This window comes from Patiria miniata, unplaced genomic scaffold, assembly GCF_015706575.1.
Source record: "Patiria miniata isolate m_02_andy unplaced genomic scaffold, ASM1570657v1 HiC_scaffold_25, whole genome shotgun sequence".
Lineage (NCBI taxonomy): Eukaryota > Metazoa > Echinodermata > Asteroidea > Valvatida > Asterinidae > Patiria > Patiria miniata.
Window position 1 is genome coordinate 14068685 of NW_024037064.1, and position 17283 is coordinate 14085967.

At 39.1% G+C, this 17283-nt stretch overlaps 1 protein-coding gene across 1 annotated transcript; it reads left to right on the forward strand.

The window, feature by feature from the left end:
- Window positions 1-1988: 1988 nt before the first annotated feature.
- On the forward strand, window positions 1989-12844 carry LOC119732907. Its single transcript, XM_038206492.1, has 6 exons — window positions 1989-2291; window positions 2982-3116; window positions 4140-4358; window positions 7627-7685; window positions 8372-8542; window positions 11934-12844. The coding sequence occupies exons 1-6, from the start codon at window positions 2067-2069 to the stop codon at window positions 11950-11952; spliced, it is 828 nt and encodes a 275-aa protein (XP_038062420.1). The 5' UTR covers window positions 1989-2066; the 3' UTR covers window positions 11953-12844.
- The last annotated feature ends 4439 nt before the right edge of the window (window positions 12845-17283 follow it).

Genomic DNA, 17283 nt, shown 5'->3' on the forward strand with positions numbered 1-17283 from the left:
GTAAAATGAGAAAAAACTGGTGACTGAGATTCGAACTCGGATCAGTAAGTGAGGAGAACTTTCAACCAGTCCACATATCAGCCGCCAAATGGATCATCGGTGATAAACATTATTATTCGTTGTTCTCTAAAGCCCCGGGGAGCAGGAATATGCATAACACAGTGAGAGCGCCCTCTCTCTATATTTTATAGAATCTTCCTATGGGCGGCCGGTTCCGTAGTCTGAGTATCACCCGTTCTACGGAGCGTCTATTACATAGACTAGCCGGTCCGCTGATCTCGTTTGGGGAAAAAAATTCGCGGGCAAAGTACGCGCGCATGAAACCGAGGCTGCAGATTACTAGGTTACAAAGAAACGCGGGGAACGCACATTATCAGGGTGACCGTTTTAGCCGAATTTAGGCTGAATCTAACTGCATTTTTGAAAGAAAAAAAAACGAAGTTTGACAGAAAATTTGGCAGAATGATTTTATTTTGAGCAGATGTCTGTCAAAATTGACGCTGAAGGCGCCTCACAGAAATAATAATGAACCAGTTAAACATTTAAAAACAATAAAAAAAAAGTATACAAAGAAAAGCCTTGAAAATAACAGTGTGAGCAATGAGCATGAAATAAATTGTCTGAAACAGGTACTGAGGTTAAAACAGCCTGGACAGATACGACCATGACAAATAGACTAAAAGACTGACACAAACAGTGAGAAACACACACCACTTTACGGAGTGATGAATATCCATAGACAAGACATAGTGTGGTTGATAAAAGACAGCGAAAAAAAAGTAAAGACAGACAATAAGAATGAGACAAACGGACGCACAGGCTGGGGATGGACAGTCCTCGAAATACATTAATGCATCACAGTATGACAGTGACAACATGACGGCCCAATGATACAAATTTACAGAAGTACAGCTAGAAATACCATTTAAATTGAAAATTCTTTTTGTTAGTTTTAATTGTTTTTTTTTAAGTATATTTATGATTTTTCTTTTGTATAGGTGTTTATAATGTATTTTGCAGTGTTGGAGGAAAGGCTTAAACCTTCAAGGCCAAGGCCTTGACCCTTAAGGCCAAGGCTTGGACCTTCAAGCCTCGAGGCCAAGGCCAAGGCTTAATCCTCAAGGCTATGGCCAAGGCCAAGGCCCTGTTTTATAAATTGACCACTGATATAGAACTAATTATAGTCACATGACACATCATCACGAATCGCTCATAAAGAACAACATGCCTTAAATTGCAATCAACATGCTCGCATACACTGTTTTAGGACTGCATTAGATCTATTAAAGTATGAGTTCAGGTCTTCAATTAATTGGTTTTACTAAAACAAAATAAAGATTTACTTCTATATTGACGCACAATTCTCCCGAGTGTAACAAAAGGGGGATCCAAGAAACTGATTTGGGAAATTTTTATTTTCTGGCCCAACATGATCAGAAATATCAGCACTATCTAAAACAGATACATGCAAATCTTTAGCACTTATCAGGGAGACATACAACCAATCAGATCTATTTCATAATTGTATGCAATTTAAGTGATCATCTCATTAGTGTACGGAATATTTTTGCAGCAAATCTTTAATGGTATACATGTGATAAGTGGAAGTACAAGGGGTTTCCCTCCTCCATGGTAATTTCGATTAAAATGGTAACAGCAAAATTTCGAACAGATTTGTCTGGAAAATGCAAAAATCTATGGGCCTTGAAGAGCCTTGACTCAACATTGCAAGGCCGTGGTCCCTCAAGGCCAAGGCCAAGGCTTTTGCCCTCAAGCCTCGAGGCCAAGGCCCTAAAATCCAGCCTTAAGGCAGCCTTAAGGCCAAGGCCCAGCATCAAGACACTACATCACTGGTATTTTGTGTAATTATAGGAGATTTAGCAGATTTTTGTTGAATCTAGCAGATTTTTTAAGCGCAATTTGGCAGAATTTTTCCATTTCGTTACGGTCACCGTGTGCACAATGCGAACCGTACCGCTGCACGTGACGCAAAGAGTGACCTTATCGTACGCGTGAGATTCTACTGTTGTTTGTCCTAAAGTTTTGTCGTAATTCCTAGGTTGACTATGTCCTTAGAAGTACGATTTAAGGTATTGTCTGAGCCGGAAGAAAGAGGCAATAGTATTGTAACAGATGTTTTAACGGAGGACGGAAGCGTGTTTCAGGTGTACACTTACGATGAGAGGCACCTCGGTCGCTTACGAGCAGGGGCTTTCATAGAAGGGACGTACTGCAGCAGATACCGGACCGACCAAGGTCAGAACATCATTCGCCCTACTTCTAAGTCTCGTGTAAGTACAACAAAAAATCATTCTGAGTTTGGTATTAAATAATACATCCTTATCTTTAAGCTGCCAGTTTTGTCATTATAATCTGATAATCATATATCATTTTCAATAAAAGTCACTTGTTGCAGAAGTAATGATAAAAATGAATCTGGGACTGAAAAAACATTTACAATTTTGTTCATGTTGTTACTGTTAGAAGGCCTAGGCCTACTACAGTAGGCCTATGCGCGGCCCCTAACGTGCCGCATATTGATTTTTCGCCTGTAGCACCTACATAGAGCAAAAAATTTAACTGAAATTTCACAGAAAGTTAAATTTCATCAAGTTCTAAACACTCCTGATCATAAATCGCGAATTTATTTACCCGTAACAAAGGGAGAAGGAAAAATTATTTTGTTAACTTGTAGTTGTAATTAAAGAAGTCACTTAGTATTATGCGATTTCTAGTTGCTTTGTCATTTATACCTGGCCTTTTTAATATTCAAGTAGAATGTTCAAGGAGAATGATAAAATCTGGTTGGTCCATTTAATGTAAGAATTTGGAGGGATTTTTTTTTTTAGATTTTGTAAGTGGATGAGTCAGTTAATTCTGAGAGGATGGAGAGTGTATTTTTGAAAGTGAAATGTTGTATTTGTTGTGTGGAGATATTGTCATCATGAAATTGATCAAACTTTGTTGCACTTTTCTTGTAGTTATACAGAGGGTCAGAGTTTTCTCCGTCTGAAGATGCACTGAAAGGATATTATGATGCACCAGTAGTGAGTCTAGGGGATGCTGCCAAAATGGAAAAGTATCAACGTTTTTCGGTGAAGGGGACAGTTACAAATGTAAGTATACATTGAACAAATGAGTTGTTATCTCCTTAGTGTTTAAGCCAAAAGGGTGATATTGTCATAGTGTCTTCGTTTTGTCCCTGTGTATACATATGTACATGTACATGTACATGTATGTACTGTGTGTATTTTCACTTAGGTTAAGTGCTGTTAAATTAATAGTTTTGCTTTTGGCAAATTAGGTTTTGCCCTTCACCGACGTATAAATACTGTAGGGCCTATACTCAGTGTGTAACCTCCCAAGTGAAAGTTGGAGAAAAATCCCTCGGAAGGGACTCAACCCCACAACCTCCTGCTTTCTAGTGCAGATGTCTTACCACTCTATCACTGAGCTAACAAGATTGGTTGGCTGGTTCGAATTTGATGTACATAGCAGCGGGTACTGTATTAATTATTCGCAAGATGGAATTTTGCTTTGGGGTGATGTAACTTTATTAGGTTTTGCCCTTCACCAACGTTTAAACACTGTATATAGTCAGTGTGTAACCTCCTGAGTGTAGTGGCTAAAAAATGTGTCATGGTTTAGGATGCCTGTTCTTAAGCAAATTGTAGGAGAGACGTGTTGTTTCGTTACTTAGTTGGCAGTATGCAAAGGCTATGGAATTGGGAAGTGCATATTTTGAAAGGGTTTACTTACAGATGTGGAGATTACATGTAGATGCAGGTGTTTTGGCATGAATTTGTGCAACATAAAAATAATAATATTACAACGCATGTTAAAAGCCCCACATGTACTATTAATAGTACTTTAATTAAAGTATTGTGTACATGTACATGCATAGACAGTGTTTGGAATGTTATTGGCTATTTGGTGGGAACTTAAGCAGAGGTACATGTACATGGACACACATGTACGTATCATTTGAAAGTATTAGGGGTTTTTCCATGAAATATTGAACATGTTAGGCCTTATAGTTTGTGAGAGTTTGTGGAATAAAGAAATGTTTATGGCATTGCACTTTGCTGGTTATTTAATGAAATGTTTTTGTGTGTGTGTGTATTGTTTTGTTGTGAAAGGTGTCACCTGTGAAAATCTCAGATAAGTCATCTCGACGTGAACTGGAGTTGTTGGATACGAGCGACCGTCAAAGCAAAATCAAAATCAACTTGTGGAAAAACAAAGGTGGTGCTGATGTGGCCATACGGGAGAATGAGATCGTGACTATCAAAAACATCTACGTCAAAGAGTTCAAGCACGCTTTGTCGTTTAATAGTACGCAGCACACTGAAGTAAAGGTTAGTGTTATAGGAATGTGTTTAAGCAGGCCAGCCAAATGTGGAAAAGTCTCTAGAAAAATATTTCTGGCACTTTTTGGTAATATCTGGCATCCATGCTAGATCAATTCTTTGAATCATAAAAAAGATGTGGCTGGATGCCGCCCTTACTTGTTATCCAAATATACTTAATTTGTAAAAGTTGTAAATCACTTCTGTGTTATATGATGTGTTACCATAGTTGGGTATATATTTGTAATTGTTGTTGTTTGATGATTTTATTGTGGTGTTTACACATCCTTATTTCAATAACATTTTCTACCGGATATAAGTGACTGTATAATTGTTAGGACCTGTTAACGATCCAAAATGGCTAGTATTATATCCCAAAATTGTGTGCTTTTAATCTTGTTTCCAGATATTTCCAAGTAAGGGGCCATTCAGAATTTTCAATGTTTTAAAATTTCGATCTTTTTTCCAAATTGTGGGTGGGTGGGTCAAGCTAAATAATTAAAAATCGAAATTCACTTTCCATGGAAAAAGGATAAAAAAAAAGAAAAGAAAGATAGATCTTTTGACTTGCCTGAACAACGCGCAAGCGTTCCGATATCGCGATGCGTGTTTCTTTTCCAACTTGGTCCCCTGTATGTACTGTACATGTACGTCATGTACATGTATATAGACCCACTGTGGCATGAGAGGGAGGTGGTTTTTCAGTAGACTTGGATGCCGGGCGTTTCTAGCGGTTAGGCCGTGCAGGGGCAGCAGGGTACCAGGTGTGCTAGATCGGCTCTATAACACGCCGCGGGTGTCGATCACCAATCGCTATAAAAACTGGACTGTTCAACCACTGGACTCCAAGACTACGAGGACCGCAGCCTGTGATGTGATGCCTGCCCAAACCTGATGTTTTTCTTTCGCTCGTACCCCCGCCCTGCAAACAGGGCAGGGGGTACGAGGGAATGTTTTTCTCAGCTACCTCACGTGACAGGCACAACCTCCTATGTCGCATGTCATCCACCTCATCCAGAAATAGCCCCATAAATGTGGCCAATTTACTGCACTGCCTCCGTAAATAAAGGCCACACTGCCACCATATACAAAAACATGTCGAACTTTGTCAACTTTTGATTTTCACATTTAGGCTTAGTTTGTAGTTCATTTTTGCTTTAAATTCATACTCACCCCCTTTATAGGGTAATTAGAAAGTGCTGCCTTTTCAGATGTCTATTTTTCGTCAAATTTCATGTTGAAATTTTGATACGCAAACGTGTGCAAACGAATCTGGAAATTTCACGAAAAATAGACACCTGAAAAAGCAGCACTTTCTGATTAGCCTATAAAGAGGGTGAGTATGCTTCTAAAGCAAAAATAAACTACAAACTAAGCCTAAATGTGAAAATCAAAAGTTGACAAAGTTCGACATGTTTTTGTATATGGTGGCAGTGTAACCTTTATTTGCGGAGGCAGTCCAGTAAATTGGCCACATTTATGGGGCTAATCCAGAAAATGACAAACCACGGTCATCTCTGTGGCTTCCAAGACTGCAACCTGTCCTTCCAAACAGCATATCAGCTGGTAAAACACAAGAAAACTGAAGGCCACCACTGCAAAAGAGGAAGACCGACAACTTCACGCCGTCACTGAACTAGACACACATGAACATGGGTACACATGTACATGTACATGTACATGGGTATACATGTACATGTTCAAGTATATGTACACACGTATGCAAGTGCATGTACATGTACATGTTCAGTTTTTTACTAATCGAAATTAGGGGTGGGTGGGTGGGTCAAAATAATTTGGAAAAAAATTCGAAATTTTAAAACATTGAAAATTCTGAATGGCCCCTAAGTCTTGCCAACCCTCAGTATTGATGAGATTGAAATTCACGAAGTTGCTTTGTACTGGCATAGTTACCCTATTTAAACTTGAACAGTGATAATGTCGTGATATTTAGCCCAACGAACAAAATAGGCAAACATGAGATATGTCTGTTAATTGGCCTAATTGGTGAGGTTGCCTAATGTGGGAAACGGTTCAAGGGAATTCCCACTATTAATAGGAAGAAAATGAAGAGAAAGAAACAAATAGTTAGGCCTATTGAAATAATTATTGCAAGCTTTTTTTGGGAGGGGGGGGGGGGGGGGGGTTCCAAGCGTTAGGTGACCCTTTGCCCAATTTCAATTGCAGTTTATGAATAGCGGGCTAGCTTTTGCCTGTTTTTGTTTGCTGGGTTAAATATCATAACTGTCATCATTGTTCACATGATTGTCTATAAGGTTTTAAAAGGGTAATTGTGCCAGCAAGCAACTTGGTGAATTTGAAGCTCGTTAATACCGAGTTTTGGCAAGAGTGGGCCTACTAGAAGATTTGTGGAGACAAGAAGGTGTGCATTTCTAGGGTAAAATAGTTGCCATTTTGGATGCTCAGCCACTTAAATATGCTTATGAAAATGTTATTGAAGTAAGGATGTTTAAGTAAAGTCACCAAAATCAAATTTTCAAAAAATAAAGAATCTACCCAACTATGGCAATAAATATGTAACACGACAGGAATTAACAATTGATACAAATTAGGTATATTTGGGTCGAAATAAAGGGTGGCAATGATGTGGTTTTTTTTTTTGATGTTTGCAAATGTTGTATTTTCCCTTTAAAACAAACATAAGAAAACCCAGACAAAATGAAAAACTAGCACTGCAAGAGAAACCTCATCCCTGTGCCTCAATAGCTCGTGTACAAGCTGGTCATCTAGAATGTATTAGACTGGATTTGTCAAAGCTTGTGGAAGTGGTTTCATAGATAGGGTGCCCATTGATACTGGTACAGATTGCATATGTTGCAATCATTTTAATGTGGCAATTGTAACAATGTGAGGCTATAGGTTACAGAAGTCTTTAGTGCAAATATTGAGATTTTGAACTAAATTTTTTGTACATGTACATGTATGGTGTATGATTGCTCACGACACATTGTCATTGACAGAGGTACAAATTAATGGCAATTGTAAAGGGGAAAATAAGCTGGTGAGCTAGCAGTTGTTCTGAATTGCTTGAAATGTCTTAAAAGAGATGTCTGCAAAGTTCCTGTTTGTAGTATAAAAAGATGTACCGCAGCAAATAGCCTGAACACGACCATTAGCTCCCTGCCTCTCTTCCACATCCTCTGTTGCTTGATCATGGTTTGATGCAGCACTAGATCTTAAACTGTTAAAGTTTGAGAAAAAAATGTTTGTGATCATTTGTATGATGAATTGTTTTTATTGTCTGTGTTGTTAATAGTATGAGAAAGCACCAGGTGCCTGCACAATTGTCATCCGGGCATTTGCAGAAGAAGAAAAGTAAGTGAAGAATTATTGCAAGTGTTGTGATAGTAATTTGTGTGGTTTAGGAAAGATTGTTTCATGTGTCATTTCAAGTATGTGTTTGCTGTTTTCTTGTCAATTGATCAATATGGTGTGTCTTGTAAGGTGGTAAAATACTATGCCCCATTGTATAGCTGAAGTAGTCCTGACTGTCCACATTAACTTGAAAAATGGATTGTTTTGGGCAAAATCTTGGTTGTGCACTGCATTATTTGTAATGGCGAGAATGAAGGTCAAACTGAGTGGTTACCTCTGTGGTGCAAGCCTATATAGGGCGTACAGAAAAATTGGTCGATGGTAATGTAATGGTCATTAGGGATCATATTTTTTTTTTTACACAACATTGTTGGCATTGTTTGAACAATATCTTTGTAAATTTTATCCATACACGTACACATACAGCCTTTTAGTGATTTTCAGGTAATTATCATGAAGTGGTTATTTTCTTTTGTCAGCCAGATTTTGTCAGTGATTTAAGCCAAATGTGGACTATATGCACAGTGACAGAGTGGTTTAAAATACATCGTGTGTTAGTGAAAAAAACTTATCACACTTATCACAGTAATGAAATTTGAAAGCACATGTGATGATTTAATGATAAACTGTGATGATCCAATATAATGCCATGATTTAATGATAAAATGTCTTGTTTTTCTCACCAGTGGTGTCCTGGAATTGCTGACAAACCAAAAGATGGCCTTTCACGTAGAGCCCGAAAAACTGCTAACAGCGCTGGGTATAGCTGATTTGGACGAACTGCAGCACCTGCTGCCGGTTTCTGTGATAGTACACTATGAATTTGCAACTTTGAACATCAACAAGGTTGAATCATGGTAAGTCTATTGTTTATTAGACATAAAATGAATGGTAGTTGAGGTTACAGATAGAATGGATTTTCATTTGACAAGGAGATGCTGAGTGGAATGGAATATTGGATATGTTGTGAATGTATTGTTTGAACTGTGTGTAACAAGTGAGACATTAATTATTTGTTTTGTACAACATACATGACGTACATGCTTTGGTCCATAGGTTTCTGGCACTGTCTGGGGCAAATGGCACCTTCGGTTTCATCTCAAGTGGCATTTGTACCCTTAGTTATATGAGATTTCAAGAGGAAGAAAGGAGAACAAAATCAGGACTCGGTTGAGTGGACAACAGTGGTAGTGCATGACTGATATGTATGGTTGTTTGTGTGTATGGAAAAATATCGTAAGTGCAATAAGTTGAAAATTGTTAACATTTGAACTTGTTATTTGATTTTTGGATTCATGGATTTGTCTTGGTATTGCTAGCCTTGGTCAAGGCCTTAGTTGTTCATCCCGGCCGTAGCGCGGTAAACGATATCCTCGCTAGCGCTATGCATGCGGCGCATCTATATATATAAGAGAGAGTTTAACTCGGCCTCCAAGACGATGTTTGCTCATGAAAGGATCCGAGACCGCGGGCTCCCGCGGCGCCAAAATCGCTCCACGTCCGTGGAAAAATGCGGAGGGTGTCTTCCGGTGGGTCGGACACGTCGGGTCGTCCTGATTTTCCCGTACGGACCGGCGATCCTTTTCGTCTATTTTTCGTGACTGCATTTTGCGCAGGAATTTGCCGTCGTGTGTGATTTCACGTTGACTGCCTGGCCGCCCACTGTCCTGGCTTTTCTGCGTGTCTAGACTGTGCGAGGTCAGCGGCTTCGACGTAGGGGTTCCGTTTACGTGTTCTACTCGGCCGTTCTGCAAAAGCGTTCACCAAATTGTGGATGGGGTGACCTTGGTAAAATATTTTTTCTCCATGGTGCGTGGCCACCAAGTGCCCCTATTCTTTCATATGCTTCGCTTGCCGCCCCTGCGCCGAGTGCAACGAATACTCAGAAGGACTACACATTAAGTATGCCTTGCGCGGTCTGACCAATCGAAAGTCTACACTGCGTAGTATTTCCGGGCTATGCAAAACTGTCGATGGCAACGCGTACTGCAGCCTGCTCCACACCCAGGAAACGAGGTTGGGTCTACGGTGCTCGCTATTTGAAGCGCAAGCATGTGACGTGATAGAGTGCTGTTGCTTCCATAATGTGTTTACAGCTAGCTCCATGCTTCCACCACCAAGGCTGAGCGTTGCGTTGTGAGTTCGCTGCCCGCCACGTATAATCATGGAGGAATAAGAATTCCTCCATGGCATAATTCAGTGTCGTGTTATAATTTTGGGGGCCTGTTTTGGGTCAACGAAGGATCGCCGCGGTCTCGGATCCTTTCAGAAGCAAACATTTCTCGGAGGCCGAGTAAAACTTGCTCTTATATATAGATGGTTGAACCAACTTGAATAAAAGTTGAATCGCAGACGGTCTCGCAAATTGTAAGAAGTTCAAGTTTACGTTTGTTGAAGAGTCCAATACTTAAACTTAATTATGACCTTCCTCCATGATTCAGACCGTTTGTAATTTTTGGGTAACACTCAACATTTTCATTTTAAATGACACCTTCACATTTTATTGCATTATGATTTATTGTCAAACTGTACAACCAGCCTTTGCCTGTGTACTACAGTAACCTTTTCACTACGTTTTCCAAATGCGACTGCCTCACAAAAAGCCAATTTAACAGACCAACGGCAACATTTACAGACAGTTGCCATGGTACATAATTATCATGTGCGTAAATCGACGGGGGACAGGGACCCCCCCCCCCCCACACACACACACATTTTGAGGGGGGACATTGTTTGGTCTCCCCCCCCCCCACCCACACACTTTTTCTTCCCCGAATAAAAATATTGTAGCCTACAATAATGATTCTATTGCTCAGAATACATGTAGCTGATTCAATTACTCAAAACTCAAAACTTTCACAGATGATCTTTTGCTCAAATTGGTTTTAGTGATCAGAAATTGCCTCAGATCACACCACAGAAATTGCTATTCTTTAACTGCATGTCTCACCAACTATATCCCCCATTTACATTTAACTCCCCACATATTCATCCCCAACACTACGCCCTACCCGATCTATGATCGGGTAAACCAGCTTGTTAAAAATACAGCGCGATCGGCGACCTCACGCGGCCACCATTTCTATGCACATCAGTTGGACCCAATCTAGCGCCTTGGTTAAATCGTCGGCAAAAGCTTATGTTTTTCTTTATTTTGTGCTGGATTTCTAGTGTACGACCTCGTATGTGAATACAGATAAGTGTAGGCGGGGCTAATATGTGGAGTGTCCAATCACACCTTGGTAAATCCAGACGTCATCAAATTATTTGCAGCTATTTTCCTTTTGCGGACGTGACAGGAACCACAGTTTTGTGCATTGGTGCCGTGTGCAGAGACACACAACGTGTACATGTGTATGGATTATGTACGGTGCCACGATTCACTTTGCAAGTATCCACGCAATGATCGACCAATAAGAAAATGACATTTAAGGTTAGCTAAGGCTGTTAACATTATGAGCACCACCCCCAAAACCTCACATTGATGATTGAACCAAGGCGCTAGATTGGGTCCAACTGATTTGCATAAAAATAGTGGCCGTGTGAGGTCCCTGTTCGCGCTGTATTTTTAATGCACTGCATGCATAAGAGATATGACTGCATGCATAGCGCTAGCGAAGATATCGTTTATCGCGATATGGCCGGATGAATAACAACTAGCGCCTGGACCAAGGCTATGGTATTGCAAACAAGCTGATTGCATTGGCCGTGAAACTTAATGGTAACAATGTTAAAGTGGCACGAACATTAGAAATCTTGTCAGTGTAATAACTTGAGACAGACGTGACATATGATACAAACTGTAAGCTTGGTGTGTGGATTGCTGTCGGACATAATCCTAAGAAGCCTTTTAATTGCTTTTGGGTCGAAAAGGTCATAGGTCACAGTGACTTTATATAATTGTGTGTATAGCACGATAACTTTACAAATAGTTTACATGTGAATGTAACATTTGTGGACTTCTCTAGTAATCGTGGACAAAAGAATAACGATATAGCAATTTGGGAAATTACAGAATATTCAAACGTGATGTGTGGTAGCTATCATAGTTGTTGGACCATATAACTTGAGAAAGCCTTGACATATGAACTTGGTATGTGTGTTGGTTGTGGTGCCGGATCTCTGAAAGCATAGGAAACTTGATACTAAAAGGGTGGTGCCATATGCATGGGAGAAGTCATATCAGTGGTTTGTTGGGCATTGGTGAACATAGTAAACACCATATTTTTTTTTGTGTGTGTGTTTCAGCGAACTGGATGACGAGTAACCAGCCCCCGAGACAAGGAAGCTATATTGATGTGGACCAGAAATGTCAAAGTGTATATAAGAAGACCCAGGAACATTTTTATGTTGTGTTGTGATTGCATTATTTTTACAGTGGAAGTGCAACAGTTTATACTGACCATAGAAAAGCAAGATTTGTTTTCAGGTAGAAAACAAAGCTTGCTGTTAAACTAAGTGTCCGTACAGCTTTGAAAAAGAAACATTCCTGTAAGAGACATTTGTATATTTCATTTTTTTTTATTTTTGGGGTGTGTTTTTATTTTGGATGAGAGAAAAAATCAAATCAAAAAATATCAAAGAAAAAATGTGAGAACATTGACAGGTCACTGACAAGGAAGCACAGGGACAAAGAACCCTTCATAGGGGTAAGAATGTGTCAAAGGTAGTTTGTGTTTTGCAATTACACATTTTTTGTGTGTGGAAGTCCAAGTAGCTGAGTCATTGTGGATACAGTTTACACTTTGCACAGGAAAGCAATGTTCTATAGTAAGTGACCATAAGGCTGGAAAAAAAGAAATGCATACCCAAAGAATGTGTACAGAGACAGGGAGCTTTCACCAAGCAAGGATGCATGTTTGTTTTTGGTAAAAAAAAAAAAACGTTTAATGAAATGTACGCGAAAGGAAGTTTTTGATTTTGTGATAATTTATATCCTTTCAAATAAACAAATAAAATGTAAGCATTAACAGAGCCAAACAAGCATTTACAGGAACAAGGAATCACTGAAAAAGATAAGGAAGTATTGTTTTTTGGGTAAAAAAACAAAATAAAAGAATGTACGAAGTCCTTTTTTTGGGGGGGGGGGGAGGAGCAAGCAGCTGAATCAATTTGCATTCAGTTTACACTTGGCATGGAACGAGAAAGTTTGTTGTTGTGCAGAGAGAATTATATTTTTTTTTCTAAGAAATAAGAAAGAAATGTGCATTCAGATAGAGGCACTCTTTGTGAATTCATTTATTTTTACAGTGGAAGTGCAACAGTTGAATTATGTGATATTTAGTTTATACTGACCATAGAAAAGCAAGATTTGTTTTCAGGTAGAAAACAAAGATTGCTGTTATACTAAGTGTCCCTACAGCTTTGAAAAAGAAACATTCCTGTAAGGCCAAAAAAAAAAGTCTGCAGTTTCTGGTATGCGCGCGCGTTGCCGTAGCCATGCGCGTCGGCAAAATGAAAAAGTTTTTTTTTCAATGAAAGATGATGTCTCAAAACCGCCAAACTCACTGGTTTGACTGGAATTCTGCTGCTGCGCAATTTCAACGTGTTTTTAGATGGGGTTATGATCGAAAATAAGCTTTATGTGGCCTCTCTGGACTCCCATATATTTGCACTAAGTTTAGTCGGGCACCATTTGCAGTCATCAGCCGACATTTGAAGCACATTTGAAGCAAAAAAGTCTGGTTAAAAAAAAAAGCCGCGTCGCCGCACCACTTTTTGGACAAGCTCCATACCAGAAACCGGAGACTTTTTTTGGCCTAAGAGACACTTTTATATTTCAATTTTTGTTTTGTTTTTGGGGTGTGTTTTAGTTTTGGATGAGAGAAAAAATCAAATAAAAAAATATCAAAGAAAAAATGTGAGAACATTGACAGGTCACTGACAAGGAAGCACAGGGACAAAGAACCCTTCATAGGGGTAAGAATGTGTCAAAGGTAGTTTGTGTTTTGCAATTACACATTTTTTGTGTGTGGAAGTCCAAGTAGCTGAGTCATTGTGGATACAGTTCACACTTTGCACAGGAAAGCAATGTTCTATAGTAAGTGACCATACGGCTAAAAAAAAAGAAACACATACCCAAAGAATGTGTACAGAGACAGGGAGCTTTCACCAAGCAAGGATGCATTTTTTTTTTGGTAAAAAAAAAAAAAGTTTAATGAAATGTACGCGAAAGGAAGTTTTTGATTTTGTGATAATTTATATCCTTTCAAATAAACAAATAAAATGTAAGCATTAACAGAGCCAAACAAGCATTTACAGGAACAAGGAATCACTGAAAGAGATAAGGAAGTATTGTTTTTTGGGTAAAAAAATAAAATAAAAGAATGTACGAGGTCCTTTTTTGAGGGGGGGGGGGCAAGCAGCTGAATCAATTTGCATTCGGTTTACACTTGGCATGGAACGGGAAAGTTTGTTGTTGTGCAGAGAGAATTATATTTTTTTCTAAGAAATAAGGAAGAAATGTGCATTCAGATGGAGGCACTCTTTGTGAATTCATTTATTTTTACAGTGGAAGTGCAACAGTTGAATTATGTGATATTCAGTTTATACTGACCATAGAAAAGTAAGATTTCTTTTCAGGTAGAAACAAGATTGCTGTTATACTAAGTGTCCCTACCGGTGTTTTCCGGTATTTAGTGTGTTTTCCGGTAGTTTTCCGGTAGTTTTCTGGTAGTTTTCCGGTGTTTTCCGGTATTCTCCGGTAGTTTTCCGGTATTTTCCGATATTTTCCGGTGTTTTCCGGTATATAGTAACACCGAGGAGGCATTCACATGGACAAGAAAACTTTCACATGGACTAGGAAGCATTCACAAGGACATGTAAGGAGGCATTCACATGGACAAGAAAACTTTCACATGGACAAGGAAGCATTCACAAGGACAAGAAAGCTTTCACATGGACAAGGAAGCATTGACAGGAACAACACATGTAAGGAGGCACTCACATGGACAAGAAAACTTTCACATGGACAAGGAAGCATTCACAAGGACATGTAAGGAGGCATTCACATGGACAAGAAAGCTTTCACATGGACAAGGAAGCATTCACAAGGACAAGAAAGCTTTCACATGGACAAGGAAGCATTCACAAGGACATGTAAGGAGGCATTCACATGGACAAGAAAGCTTTCACATGGACAAGGAAGCATTCACAAGGACATGTAAGGAGGCATTCACATGGACAAGAAAGCTTTCACATGGACAAGGAAGCATTGACAGGAACAACACGTGTAAGGAGGCATTCACATGGACAAGAAAGCATTCACTGGGACATGTAAGGATCGAGGCATTCACATGGACAAGAAAGCTTTCACATGGTCAAGAAAGCTTTGACATGGACAAGGAAGCATTGAGAGGGACATGTAAGGAGGCATTGACATTGATGGAAAAGAAATTTCCAAATATGTACAGATTATACATGATGGGTCATGTGGCATTTGGGATTGAGTAATTAAGGTTCTGTACCAATTACATCTTTTTTTACATGTGTGCACTATGGAGCCAGTGGGGGCCCACTGAGCACCAAAAGAAAGCACACACGTTAAGAAAGTGTGATATTATTAGTACAGAGGCTTATTGGATGCTCATTGAAAGTGGATGAAGTCACAGGGAGATGAGCGCACAATGCTAGGGTGTTAGTAAGCCTCAGGAAAACAAAATAGTCTCGGTCAAAGGTCGTTTGGGGTAAAATCTGTGACGTGATGTTTGGAAATGTCACGGTAATGCCTTTTGTGCTTGTTAATGAGCGTACAATTATGTGTGACCCATGTTGTGTAAATGCTCAGTTAAAACACCAAACTGGCGTATTATTAACGGACCTGTCTTTTGTTGACGAAACAGTGGAAATTTAAGCCAAAAAAGCAACTGTACATGAAAGTGCAAGAGACATTTGTAATTGTATTGTTTTTGGTGTGTTTCCCACTTTTGAAAGGAAAAAAAGACGACCTTGGTGAAAAAGGCCTTTAATCCTTTTAATGTTGTTAAACTGTGTAACAGTGGAGGTCTAATTACGTACGTTTGGTAATAAAGCATTTAAATGTTGGTTGAAATCAAATGATAACAATTGTCTGTTTGAAAATGAAATGTGTTTGTTCATATGTTTTTAGGACACAGATGAAATTATAGAAACCAGCTCCATTCTTTTTGCGGGGGGGGGGTGGAATTGCATTTTGTTTTGCTGACTAGTTATGAATAAATCATTTTGTAAGAGTTTTGTATATGACCCCTCGTCTTCAATTTTGACGGCATAATAATTCATATTTTATGAAGATTTTGCATTTACTCCAAAGAAAAATACAAAAATATCTTTAAAAAGGAGAAATCAAAAAATAGAAATGTGTTTGTGGACAAACAAGCTGATATTTGAAATACTCTGTGCACGTGATAGGCAATTAGTGATGTCACTATGTAATAGCAGCACATTATACGTACATGTCAAGTTACGGCAAATCGAACATAATAGTTCTGTACACATAAATAAAATGCCCCTTATTTAAGGGACGTCACATGACATTTAAATATTTGTAGGTCTTAAATATTTGTAGGTTTATACGTTTTGAAAATAAGAGGATGTTAGTGAAATTAGTATTAAAATATATTATAAAGAAAGCTGCATCAAATGTTAATACAAAACAATGACATCAATGTTGCAGCGAAAAAAAAAACGACGACAAAGTGAAGGCAGGATTTGTAAAGCCTAGCATTTATATTTACACACTCGATCACTCCGCGCACATGAGCGGTGACGTATGGAGTACCGCCCACGAGAAAATCGCTGTCGAATGGGATTAGCGCCCTCTGTTGTGTAGATAAATATACAAGTCTGGCTTGCGCCGCGCGCAGTTACTACTACTACCATGGAGCTCTACCAGCGTAAGGGCGGAGACCGGATCATGCAAGAGCATGTATGTGCTGCAGTGCAGTGTCAACTGAGACTACAGTAAGTGTGGGTTAATACAAGATGCCAAGAATTAGTTATGAAATTTGTTATCTTTTGCAGATCAGTTGAACATTTAACGTTAAGTAATTGGATGTATGTGAACTCAAAAGTATAAAGAATATTTGCTTTTTATGGCCAGGTGAACATAATTGCGCGAAATGTGTAGGCCTAGCATGGAGGTAGCCCCATAAATGTGGCCTATTTACTGGACTGCCTCCGTAAACATAGGCCACACATCCACATGTACAAAAACGTGTCGACTTTGCCTCTAAAAAGGAAGCGGGCGGGGACGCTAAACATGTTTTTTTTTTTACTTCGCCTTAAGGCTTAGTTTGTAGGGGTTTTTTTGCTTTAGAAGCACACTCACCCACTTTATAGTCCTGATAATCAGAAAGTGCTGCCTTTTTCAGATGTCTATTTTCGTGAAATTTCTAGATTCATTTTGCACACATTTGGATATAACACATTTTATCCCTCAAAGATAAAATTATTTATACTCAGTTGTATTGTACTTGTTAGATTACCAGTCTGTTTTTGGAGGCTGCAAACAGGGAATTCAAGTCTATACAGTTGGCCTACATGATAGCTAAAAATAGATAGCCTGGACACTTCTAGAACATCTAGGTCAACACCATATTAGGGAGTGCCGTGTTATGCA

Bases quoted from the DNA above. Each gene is read 5' to 3' on its own strand.
- LOC119732907 (XM_038206492.1), top strand. From the start codon at position 2,067: ATGTCCTTAGAAGTACGATTTAAGGTATTGTCTGAGCCGGAAGAAAGA. The intron at 3,117-4,139 runs GTAAGTATACAT...TTGTTGTGAAAG, and splicing joins TGAAGGGGACAGTTACAAAT to GTGTCACCTGTGAAAATCTC. The intron at 7,686-8,371 runs GTAAGTGAAGAA...TTTTCTCACCAG, and splicing joins GCATTTGCAGAAGAAGAAAA to TGGTGTCCTGGAATTGCTGA.